This window comes from Microcebus murinus, chromosome 2 (assembly GCF_040939455.1).
Source record: "Microcebus murinus isolate Inina chromosome 2, M.murinus_Inina_mat1.0, whole genome shotgun sequence".
NCBI lineage: Eukaryota > Metazoa > Chordata > Mammalia > Primates > Cheirogaleidae > Microcebus > Microcebus murinus.
In genome coordinates, this window is record NC_134105.1 from 13036380 (window position 1) to 13061325 (window position 24946).

The 24946-nt window shown below is 55.0% G+C and overlaps 1 protein-coding gene across 4 annotated transcripts in view; it reads left to right on the forward strand.

Moving 5' to 3' along the window:
* VWA5B1 (von Willebrand factor A domain containing 5B1) overlaps positions 1-5224 on the forward strand; it is a 45968-nt gene extending 40744 nt beyond the window's left edge. For all 4 annotated transcript variants that reach the window (XM_020281189.2, XM_075994617.1, XM_075994620.1 and 1 more), the window contains exons 19-21: positions 2117-2186; positions 2690-2807; positions 4304-5224. In XM_020281189.2, the coding sequence (XP_020136778.2) occupies positions 2117-2186; positions 2690-2807; positions 4304-4813 (698 nt within the window). In that variant the 3' untranslated portion in view covers positions 4814-5224. The remainder of the gene's footprint in view (positions 1-2116; positions 2187-2689; positions 2808-4303) is intronic.
* Positions 5225-24946: the final 19722 nt, after the last annotated feature.

Below are 24946 nucleotides of genomic sequence, written 5' to 3' on the forward strand. Positions count from 1 at the left end.
ACTCGTGCCCCTGTCTCTGACTTCTGAACTCTCATTCTACCCAAGCCTCTCCCTCCCTGAGGAAGACGGTGGCTAACACGGAGACTTTTCCATATGCCGGGCACTGTTCAAATTGTCTGCGACTCATCACGACCATCTTGAGAGACTTCTTTTTATGTTTCCCATTAAGAGATGGGGACACTCAGAGAGGTTAAGTGACTTCCTCAGGGTCACACAGCCAAGGTTTGAACCCAGACTCGTTTGGCCCAGAGTCCATGAGGTTAGCCGCCCTCCTATCTGCCTTGTGGTTGCCTCAGTCATTCAGTCGTTCGGTCCCTAGGGCACTCTCGTGCTGGGTGCTGCGGCCACGAGTGGAGCCCCATCTGGGCCCTCACAGAGCTAATGGTCTCATGGCAGGGGGCAGGGGCTTTGCTGAGCATATTTGCACATAAAGCTTTTTCTAGAATTTGGACTACTCCCTTATAGTAGACTGCCCCATCACCCTCTGGCCCTCGGAAGAGTAGTCATAAAAATAATCACCTTGGTTCTGAGTTCTGAACAAAGAACATGTGATTAGTATCCCCATTTTACAGATGGGGTAACTGAGGTTCACAGCTGCATTCAGCTCTGAGTCAGTGCTGTATTCTGGTGCATTCTGGAGAGCTGGCATGAGCCCCTCCCCAGCGAGGCACAGACCTGGTGAGGAGAGGCACACCCCTCCCCCACCCCTGACCCTCAACCCCTGACCCCCACCCTAAGGCCCCTGACCGCTTCTGCTCCCCTGCCTGTCTGTAGCCTCAGGGCTTAAATTTCATCCTTACAGCAACACTGTGAGATAGGTACCATGATGCCCGATTTGCAATCAGAATTTAAGAAGTAACTTTGCCAAGACCCCATGGCTGGCCAATGCGGGAATCGGGATTTGAACCCCAGCAGGTCTGACCTCATGGTGGTGCAATGGTTATATTTTGGAAGATAAAGGCCATCCGTGCCAGGGTTGAAACCCTGACCTTGCTCCCCAGCCCACACTCGGGCACTGTGAACTAGACCAGCACTGTCCCTGGGGACAAGGGGTGAGGAAGGGGGGGCCGGGAGGGGTCGCGGCTCACTGGCTCCTCCGCCCTAGATGTGGAGACGGCCTCTGCCGTGCCCTTGAACCAGACCATGTCCCTCAGCCGGGAGAAGCACACTGCTCCCAAAGGTGAGTGGGCAGTGGGCGCTGCCTCTCCTTAATCAGGAGGGCGGTTGTGATTGGTCCTGGGCCAGGAGAGTGTCCCAGTACCAACATGTCCCAAGACTGTGTTGATTCCTCAAAACAGCCCTATGTGAGATGAGTCGGATTATCCCCAATTTAAAGATGAGGCATTGTGGGAGGCTGATGCAGAAGGATCACTTGAGGCCAAGAATTCAAGACCAGCCTGGTCAATAAGTGAGACCCCTGTCTCTACAAAAAAAAAAAAAATAAAAAATTCAGCCAGGTGTGAGAGTGCATGCCTGTAATCCCAGCTACTCGGAAAGCTGAGGCAGGAGGATTGCCTGAGCCCAGGAGTTGGAGGTTGCAGTGAGCTATGATTGCACTACTACACTCTAGCCTGGACAACAGAGCAAGACCCCATTTCTAACAAAACAACTTTTTTAAAAATAAGATAAATAAAGATGAGGAAACTGAGGCTTGAACAGGTGAAGTGACTTGCAAGGTTACACAGTATGTCAGTGAGAGGGCTGGGCCTGGAGTCAGGCCTTCTGATTCCAGCTGAGGGTCGACCGTACCCCCCACTCTGCCCAGGGTCCTCCAGGAATGTGCTGGGGAGGTCAACTCGATGTCTGCATTTGGGAACAAGGGAGTTGATGTGAGCTGTCACTGCCCCCCTCACAAGTAACCTCCCAGAAGATGCCAGGGGCCACCTACCAAGGAAACTTGGAGGCCAGTGTTTCCATGTGGACACACGTATTCCACCCCTCCCATACCACTGAGACAGAAACCCCCCTGCACCCTAATGGCTGGCTTGGGTCGCTAGGGACGGGGCTATAGTCAGGCCCCTGCCCCTCTCTAGGCCTCTATTTCTCCAGCTGGGCAGTGAGCAGTTGGATAGGGTCATGTGTCCAGCCTCAACTCTGTCCTTCTGTGGCTTTCCAGGTCCCCTGTGCAGTCTGGCCACCAATACCCTTTCTTCCGAGAAGGCCTCAGAGACTCTCTTTAGCTCCAGGTAAGTGGGACTTCCCATGAGGGTGCACTCACTCTCCTGGGGGAATAACTCACTTGGAAGGCCAAGGGCAGGTCCAGCCTGACATTTAGACAGGTGCTAAGAAGGCCCCTCCACCCAGAGCTGTCACTGTCTCCCAGGTCTCACACTGCCTGCCATCTTCCCCTTATAGACCACCTCCTACACCTCCCTGGCCCCTGTTCAAGTGCAGATCCCCTGGGAGGGCTGGCACACAACCCTCTCTGACCACTGGCCTGGGCGAGAATACGACATCAAAAGAGGGCGTGAATGAACACTGGCCTGCTCCTAGTCCTGGCAGCTGCTAACTCTCTGAGTGACCTGGGGCAGGTGTCTGCCCCTCTCCCCAGGCCTCCATTTCCCCAGCTGTCAGGCAAGGAGTCGGGAGGAGGCCGTCTGTTGAACGCCTTCTGGCCCTGACTTGCAGCAGCTTCTGGGTGGGCACTAGGAGGCGGGATGACCAGGGACCCCCCACTCCACCTGCACAGGCTGAAGCTCAACAAGTCCAGGCTGCTGACACGGGCGGCCAAGGGCTTCCTGAACAAGCCGCTGATCAGAGCTCCAGAGCCCGCCTCGGGGAGCCAGAGCTTCGACTACATACCGCTGGTGAGTGCCCGACCCCAGGCCCACCCCACTGCCACCCTACTAACTGGCAGGGCGTCCCTGCCACCCCCCGCCCACCCCTCCACCTCCTCAGAAGACCTGTCTGGGAGCTCAGATCCCCACGTTCTGCAGCTTCCCAGAGCTTCCCACCCAAGTAGCCAGCAGGGCAGAGGGAGTTTGCATGCATCTCCCCCGCCCAGGGGTCCAAGGATTTTGCTAGAAGCCAGCACCAAATCACAAAAATTCCTTGCAATTTGCTGTCTTCACCTTAAAATTTTGTGGGAATTTTTCTTTCTACTCCACCATCTATGTGTCTATTTTGTACATAAAAATAAGCTTCAAAATGACTCACAAGTGAGTAAAATTAAAACCTCAGGGACATGCACCGTGTTTAGCAAGTGGGTCTGCAGATGCTATAGCGTGTGTGGCCGGGTGGGAAGGTTCAGAGTGGGCTTCTCTGAACTGAGGAGCAAAGGAGACAGCTGGGGCCCCTCGGGTCTTGGGGAACAGAGAGTGCTCGAAGGAGGGACACGGTTTGAGCTTCACTGTACATTTCCTGTCCCTGTACACCCAAGTGCACAATGTCATTCTGAATTTCCAAATACCCAGGGCAACAGAACACTGTGTATCTTCACTCAATGACTATTTCTCGAGTCAGGCCCAGTGCTAGACCCTGGGGCGACAACCTTGAACTAGACAAATACAGTCCTTGCTCTTATGGTGCTTGGCATCTAATGGGACCCAGACAAAGAACCGGGCAGTTCTAATGCTTGGAGCTGTGATAGGGAGGTCCGGTTCAGCAGAGGAGTCCAGGGGGTGGACACCTAACCCAGGCTCCAGCTAGGCTCGGGTGGCATCAAGCATGACTTCCTGAAGAAGGTCATGGCTACGCCCAGACCTGAGGGTGAGGAGCTATGGAGGAGAGAGAGAGCGTGTCAGGTGGAGAATGGATTTGAGGGGTAAGAGCCGAGGACAAACCAGGGCTGGCTCATGTGGGGCTTTGTTAATCACACTTTGGACTCACTCTAAGAGACGCTGAAGCCATGGAACTGGGCCTCCCCACGGTGCATGCTCCGTGCCTCACAGAGATCCCTCCGCCTGCGGGACAGATGGGTGGGGTGGGGACAGGGGAGAGAGACGAGGCGAATGGTGGCTTGCAAGGCAGTGTAGACAGCGGACCTGTTGGGATTTGGACACCGGTGGGTGTGGGGGAGGAGAGCGGCCTGACTCCACTGCACGGCAGGGGACAGTCCCAGGGGCTGAGCCAGGCCCACCTGCCCAGGACGAGAGGCAGGTTTGGAGTGAAGACGTTAACGTGGGCTTGGAGAGCGGTCGGTCTGAGGTGCCTGTGGGACAAAGACGGGGACGCTCAGTTGGCCCAGGCAGCCCAAGTGCCCAGGCAGCCGGGGTGGGGTGGCAGTGTGGACGCAGACGGTGCATGGCCTGGGGCCCAGGGGCTGACGCGTTTGAGGCCCACTGAGGGGCTTCCCCACACACAGGTGTCTCTGCAGCTGGCCTCCGGAGCCTTCCTGCTCAACCAAGCCTTCTGCGAGGCCATCCACATCCCCATGGAGAAGCTCAAGTGGACCTCGCCCTTCACCTGCCACCGAGCGTCCCTCAGTACCCGCCAGGCCGGGTCTAAGGCCCCGAGCCCCCAGCTGTGCGCCAGACCCTCGTCTCGGCACTCCGCCTGTGACAGCTTCTCCTCCTCGGAGCCCCTGGCCGAGGGCAGGCCGGGCCCGGAGTCGAGGGCGGCAGTGGAGCACGCGGGGAAGCTGTGGGCCACGGTGGTGGGGCTGGCGTGGCTGGAGCACAGCTCGGCCTCCTACTTCACCGAGTGGGAGCTGGTGGCCGCCAAGGCCAACTCGTGGCTGGAGCAGCAGGAGGTGCCCGAGGGCCGCACCCGGGGCACGCTCAAGGCCGCTGCCCGCCAGCTGTTCGTGCTCCTGCGGCACTGGGACGAGAACCTCGAGTTCGATGTGCTCTGCTACAACCCGAATTACGTGTAGGAGGTGGGGGAGCCTGGGGGGCAGGGGAGGACAGGGACAGGCGGGGCCATTTCCGCCTGGTGGGGAGAATTTCGAAGCTGTAGCCAATGTTTCAGTTGCTAGAAAGAGCCGTGGACTGGCAGTCAAGAGGCCTGAGTGCAATCCCAACTCTGCTACCCCCTCGCTGTGCAACCCTAGGCCAGTCCCTGCCCTGTCTGGGCCTCCTGACTGCCAGTGAGATGAGGGAGTTGGACTAGATCTCAAATGGTTCAAAGGTTCCTTTCTGCCCAGACATTCGGGCAGTCCCAGGCCTCCTGCTACCAGGGGGCTGGCAAGAGAAGATACAGTTTAATCCTGAGCCCTCTCTGGAGGTGGAGCACGTGGGCGCAGAGTGGGAACAGCAGCGCCCCCCAAAATAAAAAGGTGGATGAGAGAACGCGGCCACGACAAATGCCAGACACACAAGCTCCAATCTCGGCTCGGAGAGACCACCCAGTCTGTTGCATTGTGGGATAGGCTCTTGTCTCCAGGGTGACAGTCTGAGACCCCCAAATCCCACTTCTAAACCAACCGGACAACTTTCTCTCCCAACATTTTACAAAAGAGTCGCTGGGGGGGGGGTGTCTTTCTTTCAGCCAGGAAGCCCCCTTGGTACCATTCGGTGTTAGTTTGCAGGTCACGTGTGGCTTCCTGTCTAAGAAGAGGTGGTGGGCAGGCCCAGGGGCAGTACCTTGAGAGCTGAAGGGTTAGATTTAAGTGACAATCTGTGCAAAAATAGTCTAAAAAGAATGGATGTGGCCACAGACGTCAGTGAAGGAAATCAGCGACACCGTAAATAATTTACACACTTTTCAGGGATTGGGTAAAGCCAGCTCCACCCCTTGTGCTGAGGGGCCAGGGAGGCATCCCCAGGGTCACTGCGTCCCAGGATGGGGCCTCCCGCCTTGCCACCGTGGGGGACAGAGGAGCCTCTGTGCCACAGAGCCACACTTGGCTACAAGGCATTTGGGGACAGCCACTTTGGCTGGGAGGCAGGATTTGTCTGGTGAAATGAAAGAATCTCAAAGCTTCAAAGTAGGAGCCCCCGGGGGGCTTCCTTCCCTCAGGCCCACCGAGTGTCTGTCCCCACATGGGGACTGGAGGGCTCCGGCCTCAAGGTCCTTCCTGGCTGGGGTCAAACTGCCCAGTGTCCTCTGCCTGTCCCACTCCCCTGGAGGTGGGTCTGGACCTCACCAAGGAACCCCCCAGCTTGGGACCCCAGGCTGAATCGTGCACCTGTGACCCCCCCTCTCCCCCAGGCCTTGCTCTCTCCTCATCCGATTGCTCTCCCAAGTCCGCTGGCCCTGGCATGAGGCTCCTCTTTGGGGACACCTTGAGAGCTCAACTTGTCAAACAGTCCGGGGGACCCTGTGGGCTCTGGGGCAAGTCCCAGCTCTGTGAAGACGCAAGGAATGTGCAGTCATCGGCAGGGGCTGGAGGGAGGGAGGGGGTCCAGCAGAACGCCCACCTGGTGTGACAGGAAAGGCAGCCCCAACAGGCTGCAGTGCCCTGCCCCGCACCCCCAGCCCTTCAGCCCAGCCCTCCTGCTGTGCTGCGGAATCTTCCAGCAGGTGTCCTCCCTGCGGCCCTCTTGAGACTTAGGATAAAGTCGCATGCCCGCTGACTGGCTCTGCTTCAGACTCACCCTCCCGGGAGGGACCTAGGCAGGCCGTCTCTGACACCGGCCACCACCACCCCAGGCAGGGCAGGATGCCAGTCAGGGGAGTTGTCTCAGTGCCACCAAGGGGACCGAGGGCTTTAGGTTGTCTTGCTCAAGGCTTTAGGCAGATGTGAGTGGAGCTTTGTCACCTCCTGCAGACCTCCCCTCTCCGCCACCGAAAGCCCTTCCGTAGCTACGCAGGCAGCAGTCCCAGCTTCACGGTGAGGATGGAGAGAGATGGCATCCACTTCCTGGCCCACTGCTAATGGGAAAATTGTCAGGTGGCAGGTCAGCATGTCTGGACTCAGGTCTCAGCCCTGCTACTAGCGTGGGCAAGTGGCTTCCCCTCCTGGGCCACTGCGGTGGGGGCTTCCTGCCGCTCTGACAGTCCCCAGACCCTCTGCCCCTGGGATGTCGCCCTCCCAGTGAACATGAATTTGCTGTAGCTCTCTGTGTGACCTTGGACAAGTGTGTGCGTTCTGGGCCTCTTTCCTCCTCTACGTAACCAGGGTGGGCGGGGCCATCCAGCTCCCCAGCCCCACATAAGCCTGACCCTGGGTCTCCAGACCTTGGTGTAGACAATGACCAACTGGGGTTCGAGGTGCTCCAGCCCCTGCCCAGTGTGGAACCAGTGCTACAAGATGCCTGGGGGAGCGACTGAGAAACCCGGCACGGTGGCGGGCACGCCACCCCCTTCTCCAGGGAAGCTCCGCAGCCCCAGCCCCGTGGCAGCCATTGGAGCTCTGCAACCCGTTTGATGCATGAGCAAATTTGCCGATCTCCAAAACCCCTGGCTCCCCTGCCCGGCTCGGAAGGCAGAGAGGACAAAGTCCTCACTGGTTGCAAATAACTCAAGGGCTCTGGCGAGATGTCTGAACAAGAGACACTTTAAAAGAACTTTAGTGGCATTGAGATGACACAGTGGCCTCAGGAATCTGCTACCAGGATTGCTAAGCAGGGGGCCTAAGGAACTAGCTTTAAGGAAAAGATAAGAACCTTAGGTAATTAGTACATGCGTTTGAAGCTGAAGTGGTTCCAAAGGTTCTCAAGTAGGTAAAACATTGCCCCTGCAGTCTGGTTTAATTTGGATTAATCTGTCAAACCAGCCCTTGCTTTCTAGATCGTACCAAGGAACATTCTCGCCCTGAGTTGTCTGAAGACATGCCTAACGGCGCTGTCTGACAAAGCCCAGCCTGCAAGCTGCCTTCAGTGGGGAAACGCTGACCCAAGAGTTGGGAAACCTAAGTGTTGGTCCCAGCTCTACCACCAGTGTGCTGTGTGACTTTTGGCAAATTGCTTGATTTCTCTGAGCCCCTGTTTTGTCTTTTGTAGAATGATGGAGTTACACTAGATCAGCATGTCCAACCCTGTTCCCCAGGTGAGATGTGAGTAGGCAACCCATGAGGGACTGCTCTGTGGGCAGATATATTAGGAAAACTAACTTCTTTAGGTGAGAACAACTCACCCCATTGGTGTGTTAATGTGCACTGCCGGCTCCGGTGAGGTGGTCTAGCCAGAGGGTTACTCAGTTGAAAACCGCTGGTCTAGATCTCCCTTAGGATTCCTGGGGCCCTAACATTCAGAAAATCTTGAGCGCCTACTGTATGCCAAGCACACTAGGGTCCCACAGTGAACATAGAGGTGCTGTCCCTGCCTTTTTTGGAGCTTGGCAAGAAGCATTTGAAGAGTGTCTGCTGCATGAGTCATTTCCCCACTGCTCGGTGTTCCAGGTGGGTTCGTCCCGACTGGTCCCCGAACGTCCTGCCTCGTGTGGGTGTGGCCTCAGACCAGGGCTGTGTAGGCGCCCTGAGCCTTGAGACTCTCACTTGTGGTTTAGGTGCAGCTGACCACAGTAGCACGTAGCATCGCGCAGCCAGACGGGAGCTCCTGCCGGGGGCCTCCTTGTTCAGGTAGAACAGGGGTGTCCCTTCAACAGAGTGCCCTGAGGGTCCGACCCCCTGCCACACGTGGATACAGAGCCCTGTCTCCGAGGCCCCTCACTCGGGAGACCCACTCCAGATCCCGGGAAAACTGGACCCACGCTTGGGCAGACTCACACTGGACTTGTCCACAAGCAGGCTCGGTTTCCAGCCTGCACCTGTGTTTCCCAGCCGGTCCCCTCCCTGTGGGCCAAGAGAATGGCATCCACTGTCACTCCACTGCCCTGACATGCCACTCACTATGATGAATGGAGTGGCCGCTCCCAAGGCTAGCTGTTGGGGGTGGGGGGTCACCTGCTATTCAGATACATGGAAAGCAAGGGTTCCTCGGGCTCCCTTTAGCCAGTTCACTGGAATAGCTGCCACAAAAGGTTTCTGGACGTTTCCCCCAAATCCTGACTTGATCCCTACCCTTATCCGAGGGCCAAGTTTCCTCCTCTCTTGGCTACTGTTCCCCTTCTCTCTTCCTTGGCAGGGACTCCCTATGAGAGGGAGGGAGGAAAGGGGTCTCCCCACCTGTGTGCAGCCCGGCCCCCAGCCCCGAGACTGGCTGCCCTGTTGACCTGCCTGGGTGGAACCCGCCCCTGGGGGTCCACGTGCTGCCTGTCACCGCTTGCACACCGTGATCTGTCCGTCCCCAGACACACATGCGTTCTGCACTCCGTGTGCCCTGGGAAGGGAAAACGAAGGGTATTGCCACCCCAGGAACGGGGCGTGTATTCACTGCCATGGCACTTGGAAGATCTTTCTTTCCTCACCAATCAAGCAGGGACGAGAGGAAGGCAACAAAAGAATGGGCGCATTCTTCAGCTGTGACATAGCATGCTCCATGGTGCCAGGGTAAATGACCAGGGCAGCAGGGGTGTGAGTGGCATTTTGCGGCTGGATAATCTGATCCACAGAGATCTGTGGATCAGCAGCTCCAGCCCCTCCTGTAGAGCTCCCTGAGACCCACCCGTCCACCCTGCCCCCGGCCTGTTGACTTCGCCTTAACAGCACTGCCTCCCGGGTTCCTGATAAGGTGGGGTTTCTCCTGTCCATGCTGCAAATCTCCTTGGCTCAGGGCCAGCTATCTTGAGCTTACAGCCGCCTCCCAAGGCAAAGCGCCTCGTCCCAGTGCAGCTGACTGTGGTGCCACATGTGGTAGAGTTGTACTATTTGCCCAGGTGGCTTTGGCTCAAGTGGCATGGCCGGTGCTTGTCCCTGTCAAAGCCTCAAGTGCCTACAACGTGCTGCCCACCCCTTCGCCTGCTCACCAGTAATGTCCCCTCGGTGCATGTGACACTTCCTCACTCTTGGAATACGTATGACCTGCTTGCCCGGTAGCCAATTACATAGATGCTGTGGATGTCCCGGACATCAGCCGTCTAATGTCCACCGATATTTAGCAAATCCTGCCCTGGGGCTGTGTGTGTCTGTTCTCAAAGCAATGGCTTCTTTGTACGTGGTGGCTACTGTTCTCTTCTTGGCTTTGAGCTCATAAAAATTGTCAAACCTTGCAACATGGCAAAATTATACTTGTGTCTGCTATTCTCAAAGCCAATAATACATGGCTTTCAAGTGATCTGTTTGCCTCACTTAGTGTGTCACATGTGTCCTGGTTTGGATTCTCTCCAACATTGACCAACTGTTCCAGGTTGCCCAGGACTGAGGGAGGTTGCCGGGATGTGGGATTTTCAGTTTGAAAACTGGGACAATCCTTGTCAAACCAGGACAAGCTGGTCAGAATAGTTCCTCCCCAAAGCAGAGCCTGAGATAAGGATTGAGTGCAAATAGTTTATTTGCAGGATTCTAGGAAATATCCTAAGAAAAGTGTGGAAGTGAAATGGGGACAAGAACACCAATAAAGCGAATGTTAGTTACTCAGCGGGTTACTGTTATCAGTGTGGACTCTCATCCCGCTGGGAACTCTGGGAGCCAGAGTAGACACACACTTCAAAGCTCACAGGGAAGAATGGGCTGTGTGTATACCAACTTCCCCCAGCCACTGGCTGAGGGCCACTCGTGGGCATTAATTCCTTGGCACTTCTGGCCTGCCATAGGTGCATAGCTGAGCAGGCCCTGCAGCCTTGGAGAGCCTCCAGGCAAGAGGGCAGGTGCTGGCACGAGCAAAAGGAGAACACGGTGCCATGTCACACCTGGCACCTCCCCTGCACAAATGATCCAGCTATGCATGCAGTATCTTCGCAGATTTAAAATTCCAGATATGCTATGTGCTATTCCAAGACCTCTGCAATAATAGATGATCAGGAAGTATCATTATTGAAATAGAGACAGTCAAAATTACAAAGAGCAATTCACATTTTTTGGTACATTTGGTTTGGTTGGAAATTAGGAAGATGAACTGTGAAACCATTTTTTTTTTTTAAGAAAGAAATGCAGGTGCTGGGACGTGGGCGTCAGGCCCAAGTGCAGTGACCTGCAGGAGCTGCAGCCAGGCCCCGAGAGCACCTGCTGCAAGGACTCTCCTGAGCTGCTGAAATCTCCACATTTCACATCTTTCTCAGAAGCAATTAGTGATCACGAAATATATTTATTTGAGCATTGTCACCAGCCACCATTTTGTCTTGGAACGAACACAGACTGACCCCAAAATCAAACCGCAGGCTCATTTGGAAATCCTTTAGCAGCTCATCTTATTCCCTCGAAAGCAACCATCCCCTTTTTTCAGATTTGAGGGGGGACAAGGGACTGAAACCAGCAGCCCGGGAGGCCCAAACACCACGGTGGTGTGCTGACGCCCCAACAGAACATGCGGCTGAGACTAAATCGGCCCACAGAAACACTGCGCCCAGGCGGGGCCCTTCTGGATGGTTCTCAGCTGGGGGAGGGGCCCTTGCACGGACCCCACTGCAGCGCCAGGCTGCTGGGGACCTGAGTCCCCTTAGCACCGCAGTGACTTCCTTGGGCCTGGCGCTCCCACTGCCCTGGTCAGAGCATGCTTCCTTGTCCTCTCCTCCCATCGTGATCCTGTAATGGCCGGTCGCATGTGCACGCCTGTGCATGTGCATGTGTGTGTGCACACGTGTGTGTCCCACTGGGGTGGCAGTAAGGGTCCCCTAGCCCCTCACACTGTGGAGACCGTGCTGAGGAAAGCAGGGCTCTGGGACTCTGGCCTCTGCAAAAATTCTGTGGGAGAGCATAAAGTGAGACCAGTGACTCGGGTTTCTGGGTCTCCTGGGTCCTCTGTCCTATGGTAGCCTGTTCCTGCCAAGGCACCGCCTGCCCCTCCTGGGAATCTTTATCCTGGTCTGAAATGGGGAGAAGGCGCCAAGCTGGGTCCCACCGGCGCTGCCAAGCTCTGCCACCCAGCGGCCGTTGCCCTCATTCCACCTGAGCATCTCCTAGAATCTCCCAATCACCAATCCCTCCTGGAAGCTTCCAGGGCCCCCACACCCAGAGTCCAGCTACCCCGATCCAGGGCTTTGGAGGAAGAAAAGGGCACGCATCCTCTGTGACGTGCTGAGACGTGGGTAACCTGAGGCGGCACCTGCTGGGAGGGGTTCTGCTCCCAGCCTGGGGCAGGAAGGGCCCTGGAGGGGGGTTGAGGAGGGGGTGCCGGCCATCCCAGCTCCTGAGCCCCAAGTAAGATCTCAGAAAGCTGCTCACATCGGCTCCCTCAGCCATCCCAAGCTAGGCTAACCACCCTCTACAAGACTCCCAAGCTCCAAGATCCTCCAGGTTGCACCTGGCCCTCCCAGGCGCTGCCCCAGGCCCTGGCTACCTTTCCTTCCTCCCGCCGAGCAGGAAACCGGGGCCTCGCCCTCGGAGCCCGCGCGCTGCTCCGACACCGCCGGCAGAGGGCGCCGTGGGCCGCACTGCCTTCCAGGCCCGGGGCTGCTCCCGCCGGGACCGGGGCAAGAGCCGCGGCGGCGGGGGTGCGCGGGGGCTTCAGAAGCTCTTCCTGCCCCCGCCAACAGTCTTTCTCCTCTGCTAAAAATGGGTGATTCGTGATGGCTAGGAAGCCCACTGCGAGGCTGCGCTGGTCACCTGTGCACACGTGTGTCGCTCAGACCCCAGGCCAGCTTACCTGGAGCCGGAAAGGAGAAGGTGGCCACTTGGCCCTCCCCTGCCTGGCCACGCCTCCTCTGCTCCTCGTATCAGGGCCCTCGTCCTCCAAACGCCAAACTGCACGCAAAGCCACCTCCCTCAGGAAGCCTTCCCAGGCCTCCCCTCAGCAGCGACTTCACATCGGATATTTTATCAGTGTACACATGTGTGGTCTGTCTCCTGCTCTCCCAACGGGGGGCCTGAGATGACCCCAAGGGCCATGAGCTGTGCACACAGGGTAAGAGAGAGATGGAATTTGGTCAGGCAAAAGATCACTGCTTCGGGAAAGAAAAGAAAGGGGACAGATGAAACTTGAGAGAGACTGAAGACACCAGACCCCCTTACCTGTGCCACACCTTTGTCCTGCCCTGGCAGGTCCCCCTCTATTGCACTGTCACCCCAAATCCTGCCCTCATCACTGCCCATCTGTGCTATTTATTGCAACCCCGCCCTATTCTGCCTGCCTCCAGTTTGGCCCCTTCCCACCCAGCCTCCACCCTGCAGCCAGGGAAAGCTGATAAAACACCTGCAGTGGCACCCTGTCACCTAGGAGGGAAAATCAAAACTCCTGTCCTGACAATCAAGGCCCTTGACCGTCTCGCTCAGCCTAGATTTGGGGTCTCATTTCTTTCATTTCCTGCATGTCCCAAGCAAGATTCATCCATTCAAGAACTGTGAGCAGAGTCACCTACTCAATGCCAGGCCCTGTCCTAGACTCTGGGATACAGCAATGAACAAAACAAAGTCCCTGCTGCATTCATTTGCCAGGGCTGCCCCAACAAGGCCCCACAGACTGGGGGGCTCAAACAACAGAAACGCAGTTCCAGAGGCTAGAAGTCCCAGATCAAGGTGTCTGTCAGCAGGGCTGGCTCCTCCTGAGGGCTGGGAGGGAAGGGTCTGCTCCAGGCCTCTCTCCTAGCGTCTGGGGGTCCCTTGGCTGGTGGCAGTGTAACTCCAGCCTTCAGGTAGCATTCTCCCTGTGTGCCTGCCTGTCTCCACAGTCCCCCATTTTATAAGGACAGCAGTCATATTCTTAGGGCCTACCCTGATGACTTCATTGTGGCTTAATTACCTCTTTAAAGACCCTGTCTCCAAATAAGGTCACAAATAAGGTCCTGGAGGTTAAGACTTCAACATATGAACTGGGGGCAGCGGGGGTGTGGTGAGGCACATAATTCAATGCATACACTGCCTTCATGGAGAGAAACAAGAAACCCCAAATCGAGTAAATAGACACTAGATTGAAAGGCGATAGGGCAGAAGAATGGAGTGTCGGGGCGCGGGAGCAACAGGGCAGGAGGACGCTGTTTCATCTAGGGCAGTTAGAGGAGGCCTGCTGACAAAGTGACATAGGGACAGAGACCAGACTCTCAGGATTCCCCAAGCCAGCCATTCGAGTCCTTGCTGTCTTTTCTCCGACTACGATGGACTCTGCCCAAGGGAAAAGTTCCTATCATTCTTCAAAGTTCGGTGTAGAGCCCACCTCCCCCAGGAAGCCTTCCCTGACCTGCACCCCTAGGATAGACTGGAGCTCCCCAGCCTCTGCCCCTACAGCCCTGTGTACTGTAGGAATGGCTGCTGTAGCTCTTCTCAGGGGCCACGTCTCTCCCATGGAACAGTGGGCAGCCTGAGGGCAGAGACTGGGCCTCCATCATCTCTGGACCTTCTCGTGGGTGGGGAAGTTGCAGCCTTCTGAGACTTCAAGATTGTTATTTTGTAAGCACCAAAGGAGGCAAGAGAAGCTCCATCTTTCTCTGCTGCACCCCTTTTAATAAGAGCATTTGTTCTGTAAAATTTGGATTCAGTCAAAAGACCACACTTAAGGACCTAGAAGGTCACATGTGGCCTTAAGGCTGCAGGTTCCCCAACTAGAAGTTACAGTTTGGGGAGTCCAAAATGTCAGGCACGATTCTAAGGTCTTCCCATTGATTGATCTCATTTGCTTCTCACAACTCCATGGAGTATCACGTTGGTGTTAGAGATGAGGAAACCAAAGTTCAGAGACATCTATTAATCTGCCCAAGGTCAGCTAGGAACTCACGGGGCTAGGATTCTAACCCAGGTTTGCCCACCTCTGGGGCCAGGGCTCTCACTTCAAAGCATTCATTCACTCATTCATTCATTCTTTCACTCTACCTATGAATTCACGCCACACCTACTGAGCGCCGGGTACTACTGTGCTGGGCTAACTGGGCCCAGTAGGGAGAGGAGAGGGGAGCGATTGCTACTGAGCTCTTCCTGTTCTTCCCAGTTAAAGGAAGATCTGCTCCTCTCTGCTCAGCTGCAGGGACTGCAGGCTCACTCCCCACTTGCCCACTCTTCCCACACCCTGCCCAAAAGGCAAACATAGCCCACGTCTTCCTGTCCCTCCCCAGGGAGGCAGTGGGAACAAGGAAGCTTGAGACACAGGAGGGGAATCAGTGACAGGCCTTCCTGCCTTCCCTGCTCATCACCCACTGCTCGCCTGTGCCCCTCCCACTCCTGCAAAAGCAGAGGGTGCAGTGGATGGGCCCTGGCCCAGGGACCCAGGTCCCAGCTGCTCAGCTTTTTTTTTTTTTTTTAAGGGCAAGATCTTTATTATAAGCATTACCATAACTATGTAATTATAAATGTAATGAAAAAAAGCTTTGGGAACTTTATTCTTCTAAGTAGAGCCACTGATAAAAAGGATCACAAGTGATGTCATTTCACTGTGTAACCCAATAGTACATTTTTACAATCTATTACCTACTGTAGGCCGTCCCAAGATGTCAGAGGTGGAAAGGGTGCTTAGAAATCTCCAATCACCCACCCCCAGCCCCACCCCCAGCCCCATTTTGTGGATGGCGTTAGAGGCTCAAGGAAGGATAGGGCCAAGATCACTCAGGTCCCCAAACACCTGCCTCCTACTTCAGGTCTAAAGATCCCATCTTAGAGCTACTCTAAGGTAATGTCATGGTTTGAATGTTTGCTCTTCCAAAACTTATGGTGAAATTGAATCCCCAATATGGCACTATTGAGAGGCGGGGCCTTTAAGAAGTGATTGATTGGGTCATGAGGGCTCTGCCCTTGTGAACAGATTAATCCATTAATGAGTTAATGGATTAAAGGGTTAATGGATTAATCCATTATCATGGGAAGGCAGTTGGCTTTATAGGAAAAGGGAGACCTGAGCCAGCATGTCAACATGCTGAGCCCCCTCACCCTGTGATGCTCTGTGTCACCTCAGGACACAGCCAGGAGGTCCCACCGGCAAGGGGGCTCACACCAGATGCACAGTCTCTCGACCTTGGACTTCCCAGCCTCCATAACTATAAGGAATAAGTTCCCTTTCTTTAGAAATTACCCAGTTTCAGGTGTTCTGTTATAAACAGAAAATAGACTAATGCAAACATGACCTCAGAAGGGCCACCAAGAAAATGTGAGTGTGTGCAGGTACAGGCGAGGGCCAGAGACAAGTGACTCCAAGGGGAGATACACCCAAGCCGGATACTTAGGCGGGGGAAGCCGGTGCTAGGGCAGCAGAGAGCTAGGGTGAGGGGAGCAAGAGCTGGAACTCGGGCGGGCACACAGAAGACACATCTTGCTGCCTTCCCCTCTGTGTAAAACCGCCCCGGTGCTAGGATAAGAAGGTGAGGGAGGGCCATCCACACCTCCCAACAGTGAATGATTGTAAAGGCACGAGTCATTTCAGGAGCAAACTGCGTGCCCCTAGGGAAGTCCCTGCCCCTCTCTGAGCCTCTGTTTCTCTGTTAAAAGAGAGGAGTGGACTGGGTCAGTCCCAAAGTTCCCTCCAGCTCTGAGGCTGTGAGTTTAACACCCTGATTCCAGAATGAGAACATTCAAGGGTGGGATGGGGAGGGAGACTGCCTCCACCCACCCTTGCCCCTGTGAGGTCATATCCACTCTCCTGGGGACAAGGACTCCTCCCTTGTGCCAAAAGGCCCAGTGTTCGGGTGGCAGAGTCCAGCACGGGTGCATCTGGTCCAGGGATGGAGAAATGAGCTTCGGGAAGCCAGGGACTGGGCAGAGCAAGCAGCCAGCCCAAGCCTCCAGCTGCCACCAGCCAGGCAGAGCCACTGGGTTCAGTCCCAGGAGCCTCCTCGACTGCCAGGGCCACATCCCTCCAGGCCCAGGGACCCTAAGGAATTACAGCCACCATCAATCAGAGGTTTGGCCCGGGGAGTGGGAAACGCGTGAGCCTCTGGGCTGACCTCTCACTAGCTGTGCAAGTCGGTCCGCCTCTCAGCACTCAGTCTGGCCACCTGCAGAGTCACCATACCTACCTCCCCGGTGCTCACATGGAGAAATGTGCTTGGCCCAGGGTGGCTTATCAGAGGACTCCAGGAGGCCCCTGCACAGCCAGTTTGAATCCATCCTTATAAATTGGGGTGGCAAGGGCAGGGCACAGTTCCCTGGGGTTTATTAAGCTGCAATTCCCAGCCTAGAGAGGACTTTCAGGGTGACACCAGCAAGACCCGGGAGTTGGCAAACTCTGTACCTGCAGCAGCAGCAATAAAATTAAATGAAATAAATGCCCCCACGTTAGCTCCCTGCTAACCGAGACTGCTGCCTGGGACAGTGCTGTGCTAATGCCGGGAAGATGGGTGGACCCTGGGAAGATGGGCAAGAGAGCAAGAGGGGCAAGAGGGGCGAGGGCCCCCACCAGGCAGCGGGCAGAAGCCAGCCCGGCTGGGTCTCTCCAGCCTCCATCTCACTTGTGTTTGCCCAGCTGTATTTCCTGTTCCTCTTCATCTGCCTCCCTCTCCCAGTCGTTCACCCGCCCCTGGCTTTGTCTCTTCTCCCCAGAGTTGCTCCAGGGGTCTCAGGCTGTTTCCCCCGCCTGTCTCTGCAGCACCCACCCCACCCCTGCACACGCTCTGCCTCCAAACCCCGAGAAGCCACAGCTGTCCTTAACCCAAAATCCTGCCAATTAAACCGCTCTCTCCAGCTCCGCTGCTGATGTCCCTCCGGTTGGGAGACCCAGGCGAGGTGAGGCCGACGCCTAAGCGCGTGGGGGAGGCGACAGCCTCCTCCGGAGCCCCGTGGCCATCGGTCTGTCTGCCCACCGGCACAGGACCCAAGCGACACCCCGCCTCGCGCTCGGGGGACCCCACCCTGGGTTAGGCCTGCAGACTACGCCCCAGGCTGTGTCTCTCACGCTCCAGCTCCCCAACCCCCACGTGCTCCCAGCTCCCTCTGCGCCCCCCACGCCCCGGCCCGGCCCCGCTGTCCCCACATTGGCCCTCGATGTGCTCAGTCCTCAGTTTCCCTGCTCCAAGTGGTGCTGGCTCCGCTACCACAAAGGCGTCGCCGTGGGAGCCGGGAGGGGGCACATTAAGAGCAATTAGCCCGCGCACAGTTGGCAGGGTACCTTAATAAATAATAGTCTGAGAGGCATGTAAATAAAAATTAGAGTGCGTTACGCGGGAAGGAGGCGCGGGGTGGGGCTGCGAGCTGGTGCCGGAACAAGGGCTGCCCACCCGAGACTGGCACGTGCTGGCTGGCCCCGAGGTCCCCGCGCTTGCTGTGGGCTGCCAGGGGCTGTGCAGGAAGCAGTAGAGGAAAAGGCCCAGAGAATGGGGCCCAAGGAAGACAGAGAAAGCCACAGAAAAAATGGGGAAAGAGAAGAAAAGAGACAGAGTACACGAGAGACGACAGAGGGAGTGAGGGCCAGGAGCGCTGCGGAAGAGACAGGATCTGGCACCTACTGGACAGGCTACCGTTCCTTCGCCTGGCTCTCCGTTCTCTGCCTCGCTGATTGAGCCTTCTCAGTCCCCTCTGCTTGGCTCCCACACCCCATCCCAGACCCCCAGTCTCAACCCTGGGGGCGCAGGGCTCTGACCCTGCTGGGCCCCTTGAGTCTATCCTGCCGCAGGCCCTAGACGAGCCCAGCCAGCCCGAGGCTGTGCACGTGGTCCCCGTGCGGAGGGCTCCCACATGCACGCCGGCAGCCCGACCTGTCTCCCCTGAGCCCCAGCCTGACACCTCCCCTGGGTGGCTGGAGCCTTGCCAGGCTGGACGGTGAACACCCGCCCTCCGCTCTGAAACCGCTGCACCCGCACGCTGCCCAGTTCAGTAAGCCACAGCTCCATCTTTCCAGAGTGGAGGCCAAAAGCCATGGAGTCGTTCTTGATGCCTCTCACACCTCCTATCTACCCCATCAGAGAATCCTGCTGTCCCCTCCTTGGAAATGTTTCCAGAATCTTTCCACTGCTCCCTGCTCTGCGGCTTTCCCATCCCCCCAAAGCTCCATCACCTCTCACCTGGATTGCAGCAACAGCGTCTCCTCCTTAGCTTCCTGCTGCCACCCTGGGCCCCACAGTCTCCCCGGGGACAGAGCAGAGCTACAGTGCAAGCTGGATGGGGGCACGTTGCTCAAATGTTTCATCCAGAGGAAAAGCCACAGTCCTTAAACTCCCCCACCAGGTGTGCAACGTTTGGGGGTTGGACATGCTTGAAGCTCTTACTCGAGGGGGGAGGGGGGCGTGGGCAATATGTGTAACCTTAACACTTATACCCTCAGAATACGCTAAAATAAAAATATATGTATATATATATACATATATATATATGTAATAAAATAAAATGCCCCACCAGGCTCTGTGCCATCTACTCTTCACCCCTCCCTGGCAGCCCTGAGCTCATCGCCCACCTCTCTCCCCTCCCTCGCTCTGCTCCAGCCATCCTGACCTCCTCCCTGTTCCTCAACTGTCGCAGGCCTGCTCCCACCTTCTGGCCTTGGCACCAGCTCTTCCTCTTCCTGAAACATTTCCTGGATGTCATCAGAGTTTAGCCCATCACCTTTCAAGTCTTTGTTGAAATGTCCCATTATCCACACAGCTCACCATGGCCATCCTGTTCAAACGGGGACCTGCAACCCCCCGCCCAGAGAAAATCTCCTCGTCAGCTGCTCTTTCTATAACTCAGTAGAACCCGGTCCCTTCTGACATGCTACATAACTCATTCTCTTGCTCATTCTTTCTCTCTCCCGAATAGAAAGCAAACTCCGTGAAAGCATGGACTTTGCCTTCCCCTCCGCCACCACCGTAGCATCCTCATACCTAGAACAGTTGGAGGGACATAAAAGAGACTCGGTACATATGCAGAGGAAGGAGAGAGGGAGGATGGGAGGTTGGAGGGAAGGAAGGGAAAAGGAGGAGAGAGAGTCCCAGGAGGAGGAATGGCATGGGCAAGCAGAACTGGGCAGGGAGTACTTGGGCACAGACCGGCCGGAGCTTGGGGTGGCCCTGGGGCTGGCATGGGTGAGCAGCCCCTCCACCAGCTGGGGGGTCTAAGACACAGCAGCCCACCTCTGCTGACAGCCCGAGGCCCATGGGAGGGGGCACAAGCTCCACCTCAGGCCCCAGCTGGGTGTTGGACCCTGGAGCTGTGGGCGGCGCTGCATGGGTAGGTCCCTGGTAACAGCCACAGTAATTACTGGTTGCATGCGATCGGGGCATAATTATGCTTAATAAGTCCAAAAGTAATTACCATGCAGGCTGCTTGCTGCTTTGGAAAACAGAGGCCCCCGGTGAGCAGGAGCCAGGGAGTTGAGAAGGAGGACATGGATCCTGGACATGGGCTGCTGGCCCATTTCTCTGGCAGATGCCTGCATCCTCTCAGCAGCAACCCCGCCGAGGACTTGCTCACCTCCAGTGATGAGGAGCTCACTGTCGCACGGGCAGCCCTTCCATCGTTGGAATCCTGCACATGCAATTTTGCATATAATTTTAGCTATTCCTGGCCATACTGCAACCTCTTCCCTTTCTTACTCAACACCTCAGCATGTGAATGGACACAGAACTAACAGAACTAAAGCATCATTCATGAAAGAAGCAAAGTATGATGTCACAGGTGTTGCCATGCATTGTCTTATTGACTTGCAACACCACCAGTAGTTTCTCATTCGTCCCACTGCGAGGTGAAGAAACGCTGAGCTTGTAGCAGGGGGAGGAGCAGACTCAAAAGTCACACTGCAGCCCATCTGTGCTGAAATCCATGTCCCCAGCCTCTCAGTGGCACTGCTGCTCCTGGGACCCTCAGAACCAATCTAATCCACCTTCCCAGGAGCCAGCCCATGTCTCCTTTCGCCTCTTCTCCTTTACCCCAGACAGAAGCCAGTGGCTGGACTCACTGCACCCTGCCAGGGAAGCCCTGTGGAGAGGACACTGTTAGTGCTGCCCACTAACCCTGTGACCCTGAGCCTGACCCCTTTGGGCCTCCATTTTTATACCTGCACAAGGAGGACAAGGGGACCCCCAGTTCTCTCTCTCTGGCCAACCCTCAGACCTGAGCAGCTCTACACTGGCCCAGGGCTTCACACCAGGGGCTGGGGAAACTCAGTGACCTTCTCCAACCCTGGGACAGTTCCCCTCTTCCTCACTGGGCTGCTCTTTAGAGGCACCTTGGGAAGATGCCTGAGAAAGGGCAGAGACCAACACTCTGATCTGGACACACACCCCTGCCTTTCCATGACCTCGAACATCTGCCTTTAGCTTCATTCTTAGAACTCGACTTCCATCAGTAAGAGGATGGAAGTTTGCGGGACTCCCAGAATATCACATATTAAATGTAAATGCCCTCCTTAAGTTTGCCGTCATCACCTGGGAGAGGTTCATTTGTATATGTTTGTAATAAGTTATGATGGTTTATAGGATGACACTTTATGTCAGTTGTCTTACTTGGTCAGACATGAAAGAAGCAAAGTATGATGTCAGGTGTTGCCATGGATTGTCTTATTGATTCCCAACAACACCGGTAGTTTCTCATTCGTCCCACTGCAAGGTAAAGAAATGCCAAGCTCGTAGCAGGGAAAGGGGCAGAGTCAAAAGTCATACTGCAGCCCATCTGTGCTGAAATCCATGTCCCAGCCTCTCCCCTCAACCCTCTCCCTTCAACCTTCTTTTTTTTTTTTTGAGAAAGAGTCTCACTTTGTTGTCCAGGCTAGAGTGAGTGCCATGGCATCAGCCTAGCTCACAGCAACCTCAAACTCCTGGGCTCAAGCAATCCTGCTTCAGCCTCCCAAGTGGCTGGGACTACAGGCATGCGCCACCATGCTTGGCTAATTTTTTCTATATATATTAGTTGGCCAATTAATTTCTTTCTATTTATAGTAGAGATGGGGTCTCGCTCTTGCTCAGGCTGGTTTTGAACTCCTGACCTCGAGCAATCCGCCCGCCTCGGCCTCCCAGAGTGCTAGGATTATAGGCATGAGCCACCTCGCCCGGCCCCTCTCAACCTTCTTGAGGCATGGGTCCTGATGTCCATATTTTACACATTAGGCGACTGAGGCCCAGGAACTGGAAGAAAAAACTTGTCCAAGGTCACCTGACTAGCAAAAGCATAGCCAGGATTTGAACCCACGTCTGGCCGTAAAGCCTATGCTTTGTAACCACTATTCTATACTTCCATGCAGCCTCAAAGCCACCTGCTCTGGCAGTTGGGGCATCAGATAGGAGGGTGAGACAGGATGCAAAGGCGGAATTCACCCTCCCCCACAGCATTACAGCCCAGGAGGGTGGTCACAGGCTAATGAAGCTCTCCGGCTCCGTCTCGCTGGCATCTTTCCTGGCAGAAGGCCCAGTGCAACTGTTTCTCCACCAAGGGGGACTTTCCTCAGGATCCCAGAGGGAAAGAAAAGTGTCTGAGAGAACAAACTCCAAAAAGAGGCTTCTCGTCTATGCCCGAGGCAGTGCAATGTGAGGACAGAGAACACGCAGTAATTAAGACCATTGCTCCTCCCTAAACCACCAGGCCTGCAGGCCAAGGGGAGGAGCAGAGCGGGAATAGCCTCGCTGAGTTCCTGTGGACTCTAGGGGCCCACAGTATGGATTCATAAGGGATATGTACCCCGAAGACCCCACAGTGGGAAAAAAATTACCACTGCCATAAAAATAATCGAACTGCCAACAGCCCATAAAATCTGCCCATTACTATGAAACATGATTTATTTGTCTGTGTGACAATAATCAAAATTACAATTGTTTTAAGAAAATCAGAAAATCATATCACTACAAAAAACGATGATCCATGGGAGAGGTGGGCCAGGGTTAGGATACACAAATAGTCCCCAAGGCGGTGGGGTCCCAAAGCACCCTCAGGGGATTTTCAAACATAACCAAAGGCAGGTGCTGACCCCAGAGGACTCTGATACGACAGGTGAGAGGCAAAGCTTTGGAATCACAGTATTCAGTGGACACCCCACTGCCCACCACCAGGAGAGATTCTACAACTGCCATTCCGGCCAGAGCCGGGGTCTGGGGGTCACTGTGCAGGTGCCCAGTGCTGTTTCAGCACCAGGGACAGGGGTACGACGGCAACCCTCCCAAAAGTACTTCATCACTCTGCCTATACGGGGAGCTTGCTTTTTTCTTTTTTTTTTTTTCTTTTTTCTTTTTTAACTTAGCTCTTTTATTTTTCTTGGTGAGTGAAGAAGAGTGGGGACTTCTCACCTCTGCCTCTCCCTGGTTGGAAAGAAAACAAATGCTCTGGGTGTCCACGGTGGCATGAAAAGCCAATTGAGGAGGGGGGAAGACCCCTATCAGTCTCAAAGACGAGGGACCCCTTGCCCAGCAAAAAGACAAACAAACCAATAAAAACCCTCCTGCATTTATTTGATAATGAGGGAGAAAAGAGGAGGGAGGTGGCAGAGTCTAGGGCTGGAAATCCGGTGTAATAATCTTGAGTTTCCCCTACCTGACTGCGCGGCCGTCTCTAGGCCTGACCATGATGTTGCCTTGGCCCTGTGGCCGGTAAAGCTGGCATCTGGCCCTGGATCTTTTTGATGACTCATATAGTGCTTTCTCCACCCGCCTCCCAAAATGAGAATGTCCTAAGGGACAGATATTTTGCATATACGAAGAAGAAAGGGAGAGTACTATAGTGAAAACAAGTTTGAGGATTACTAAGGTAAATAAAATCAAACAGGTCTTTTTGCTGCAGGACTTCAGGGGCCCTCTGCTGTGCTATTGTGTGTTGATCATTTCCAAGATGGCAGGCAAGAAGTACTCAGGGTTTCTCAAACTTCCTTTCATGGAACACCTATAGGCATAGTGAACATTTACATAGCCCTTGTTAAGTGTCAGGCACTGTTCTAAGATCTTTCCATTTTAAGGCATTTAATCTATAAAGCAGGTACTACAATTATTACCATTTTGCAACAGAGGGAAACTGAGGCACAGGGGGACTAAGTCACATGGCTAGTGTGCTGCAGAGCAGGGATTTGAACCAGGCAGATGGGCCTTTAACCATGTCACTGAACTGCATCTCCCAATTTGAGGGCCTGGAGTTCATAAGCCACAATTTGGGAACCGCTATCCTAAATGCATGTCTATTTAGTTTTGGAAATATTTAACAATACATTTAAAACTTTTTGTTTGATTTGGACTGATGTTTAGATACCCTGAGCAAACAGCGGCAGACCCAGGTGATGGCTGGGAGGCAGGGGAATCCCAGTGAGATTTGTTTTATTTGTTGCTCTGTTTATTTATAAGTAAGATTGGCTTTGCTCTACCCGAGGCTGAGAACTGCTGCATTGCTTTTCTTGTTTATTTTTTATAGCTACATGAAGACTGTACATATTTCTGGGGTACATGTGATGCTTTCATGCATGCAATATGTAGTGATCAATTCAGGGTGATGGGGCCACATTTCTAATCACCTGGTAGGAAACTGGACAAAAGGGAGAAAAGAGTGTAGCTACAGGAAGGAGAAGAAGAAGATAAAAGAAGATGGGAGAAACAGGAAGAAGACTGAGGGCAAGAGAGAGGAAGGAAGAAAAAGCCATAGAGGAAGAAGGGAGGGGAGAGACTGGGCTGGGAGAAGGAAGGTGGGCAATGAGGAGAGAAAAGACAGAGGAACAGAAAAAGGACTGAGCAAAGAGGGAAGTGAAGACTCCCCACACCGCCTCAGCCTCTGTGCCCCGGGGCCTTCTGCCTCCCCAGTTTCACCCAGTCCCTCCCCGTTCTCTGCTCTTCCAGCCAAGAGCAGCTGCCAGGAGAGCATGGCCTTCCTCCACCTGCCTCCACAGGTACCTCCTTCCTCCACAGAGTGAGGTGAGCCCCCACCTGGGGCAGTGCTCGGCAGGCCCCTGGGGGACAGGTTGGGGCTAGTCCTGCCTGTGAGCCATGTCTTGGGTACCCCTCCATCCCTGCTCCCCATTCTGCTCCAGCCCCTCTCCAGGTGCTCTTCTTTGCTGTTTCCCCAGAACAAATCAGCTGTCACCCACCCCCAAGGGCCTCTGCTCTCTTGCTCCCTCCCCGAAGCTTCAGCAAGGCCCGACACAGTTTCTCTGCAGCAGTTCCTCTCCTCTTAGGCCACTCGGTCTGCTCCAGGACTCAGCTGTGCCTCTCATCTTCCGGTACCAAAAAAATAAAAAAGTGAAGCCTGGATCCTGCTTCTGTTTGCACAGGGGCATCAGCACCAAACGGGAGCGTCACTGGCGACAGTCCGTGCTCCGGGCCCAGCCCTGGGGCTTCCTGGAGG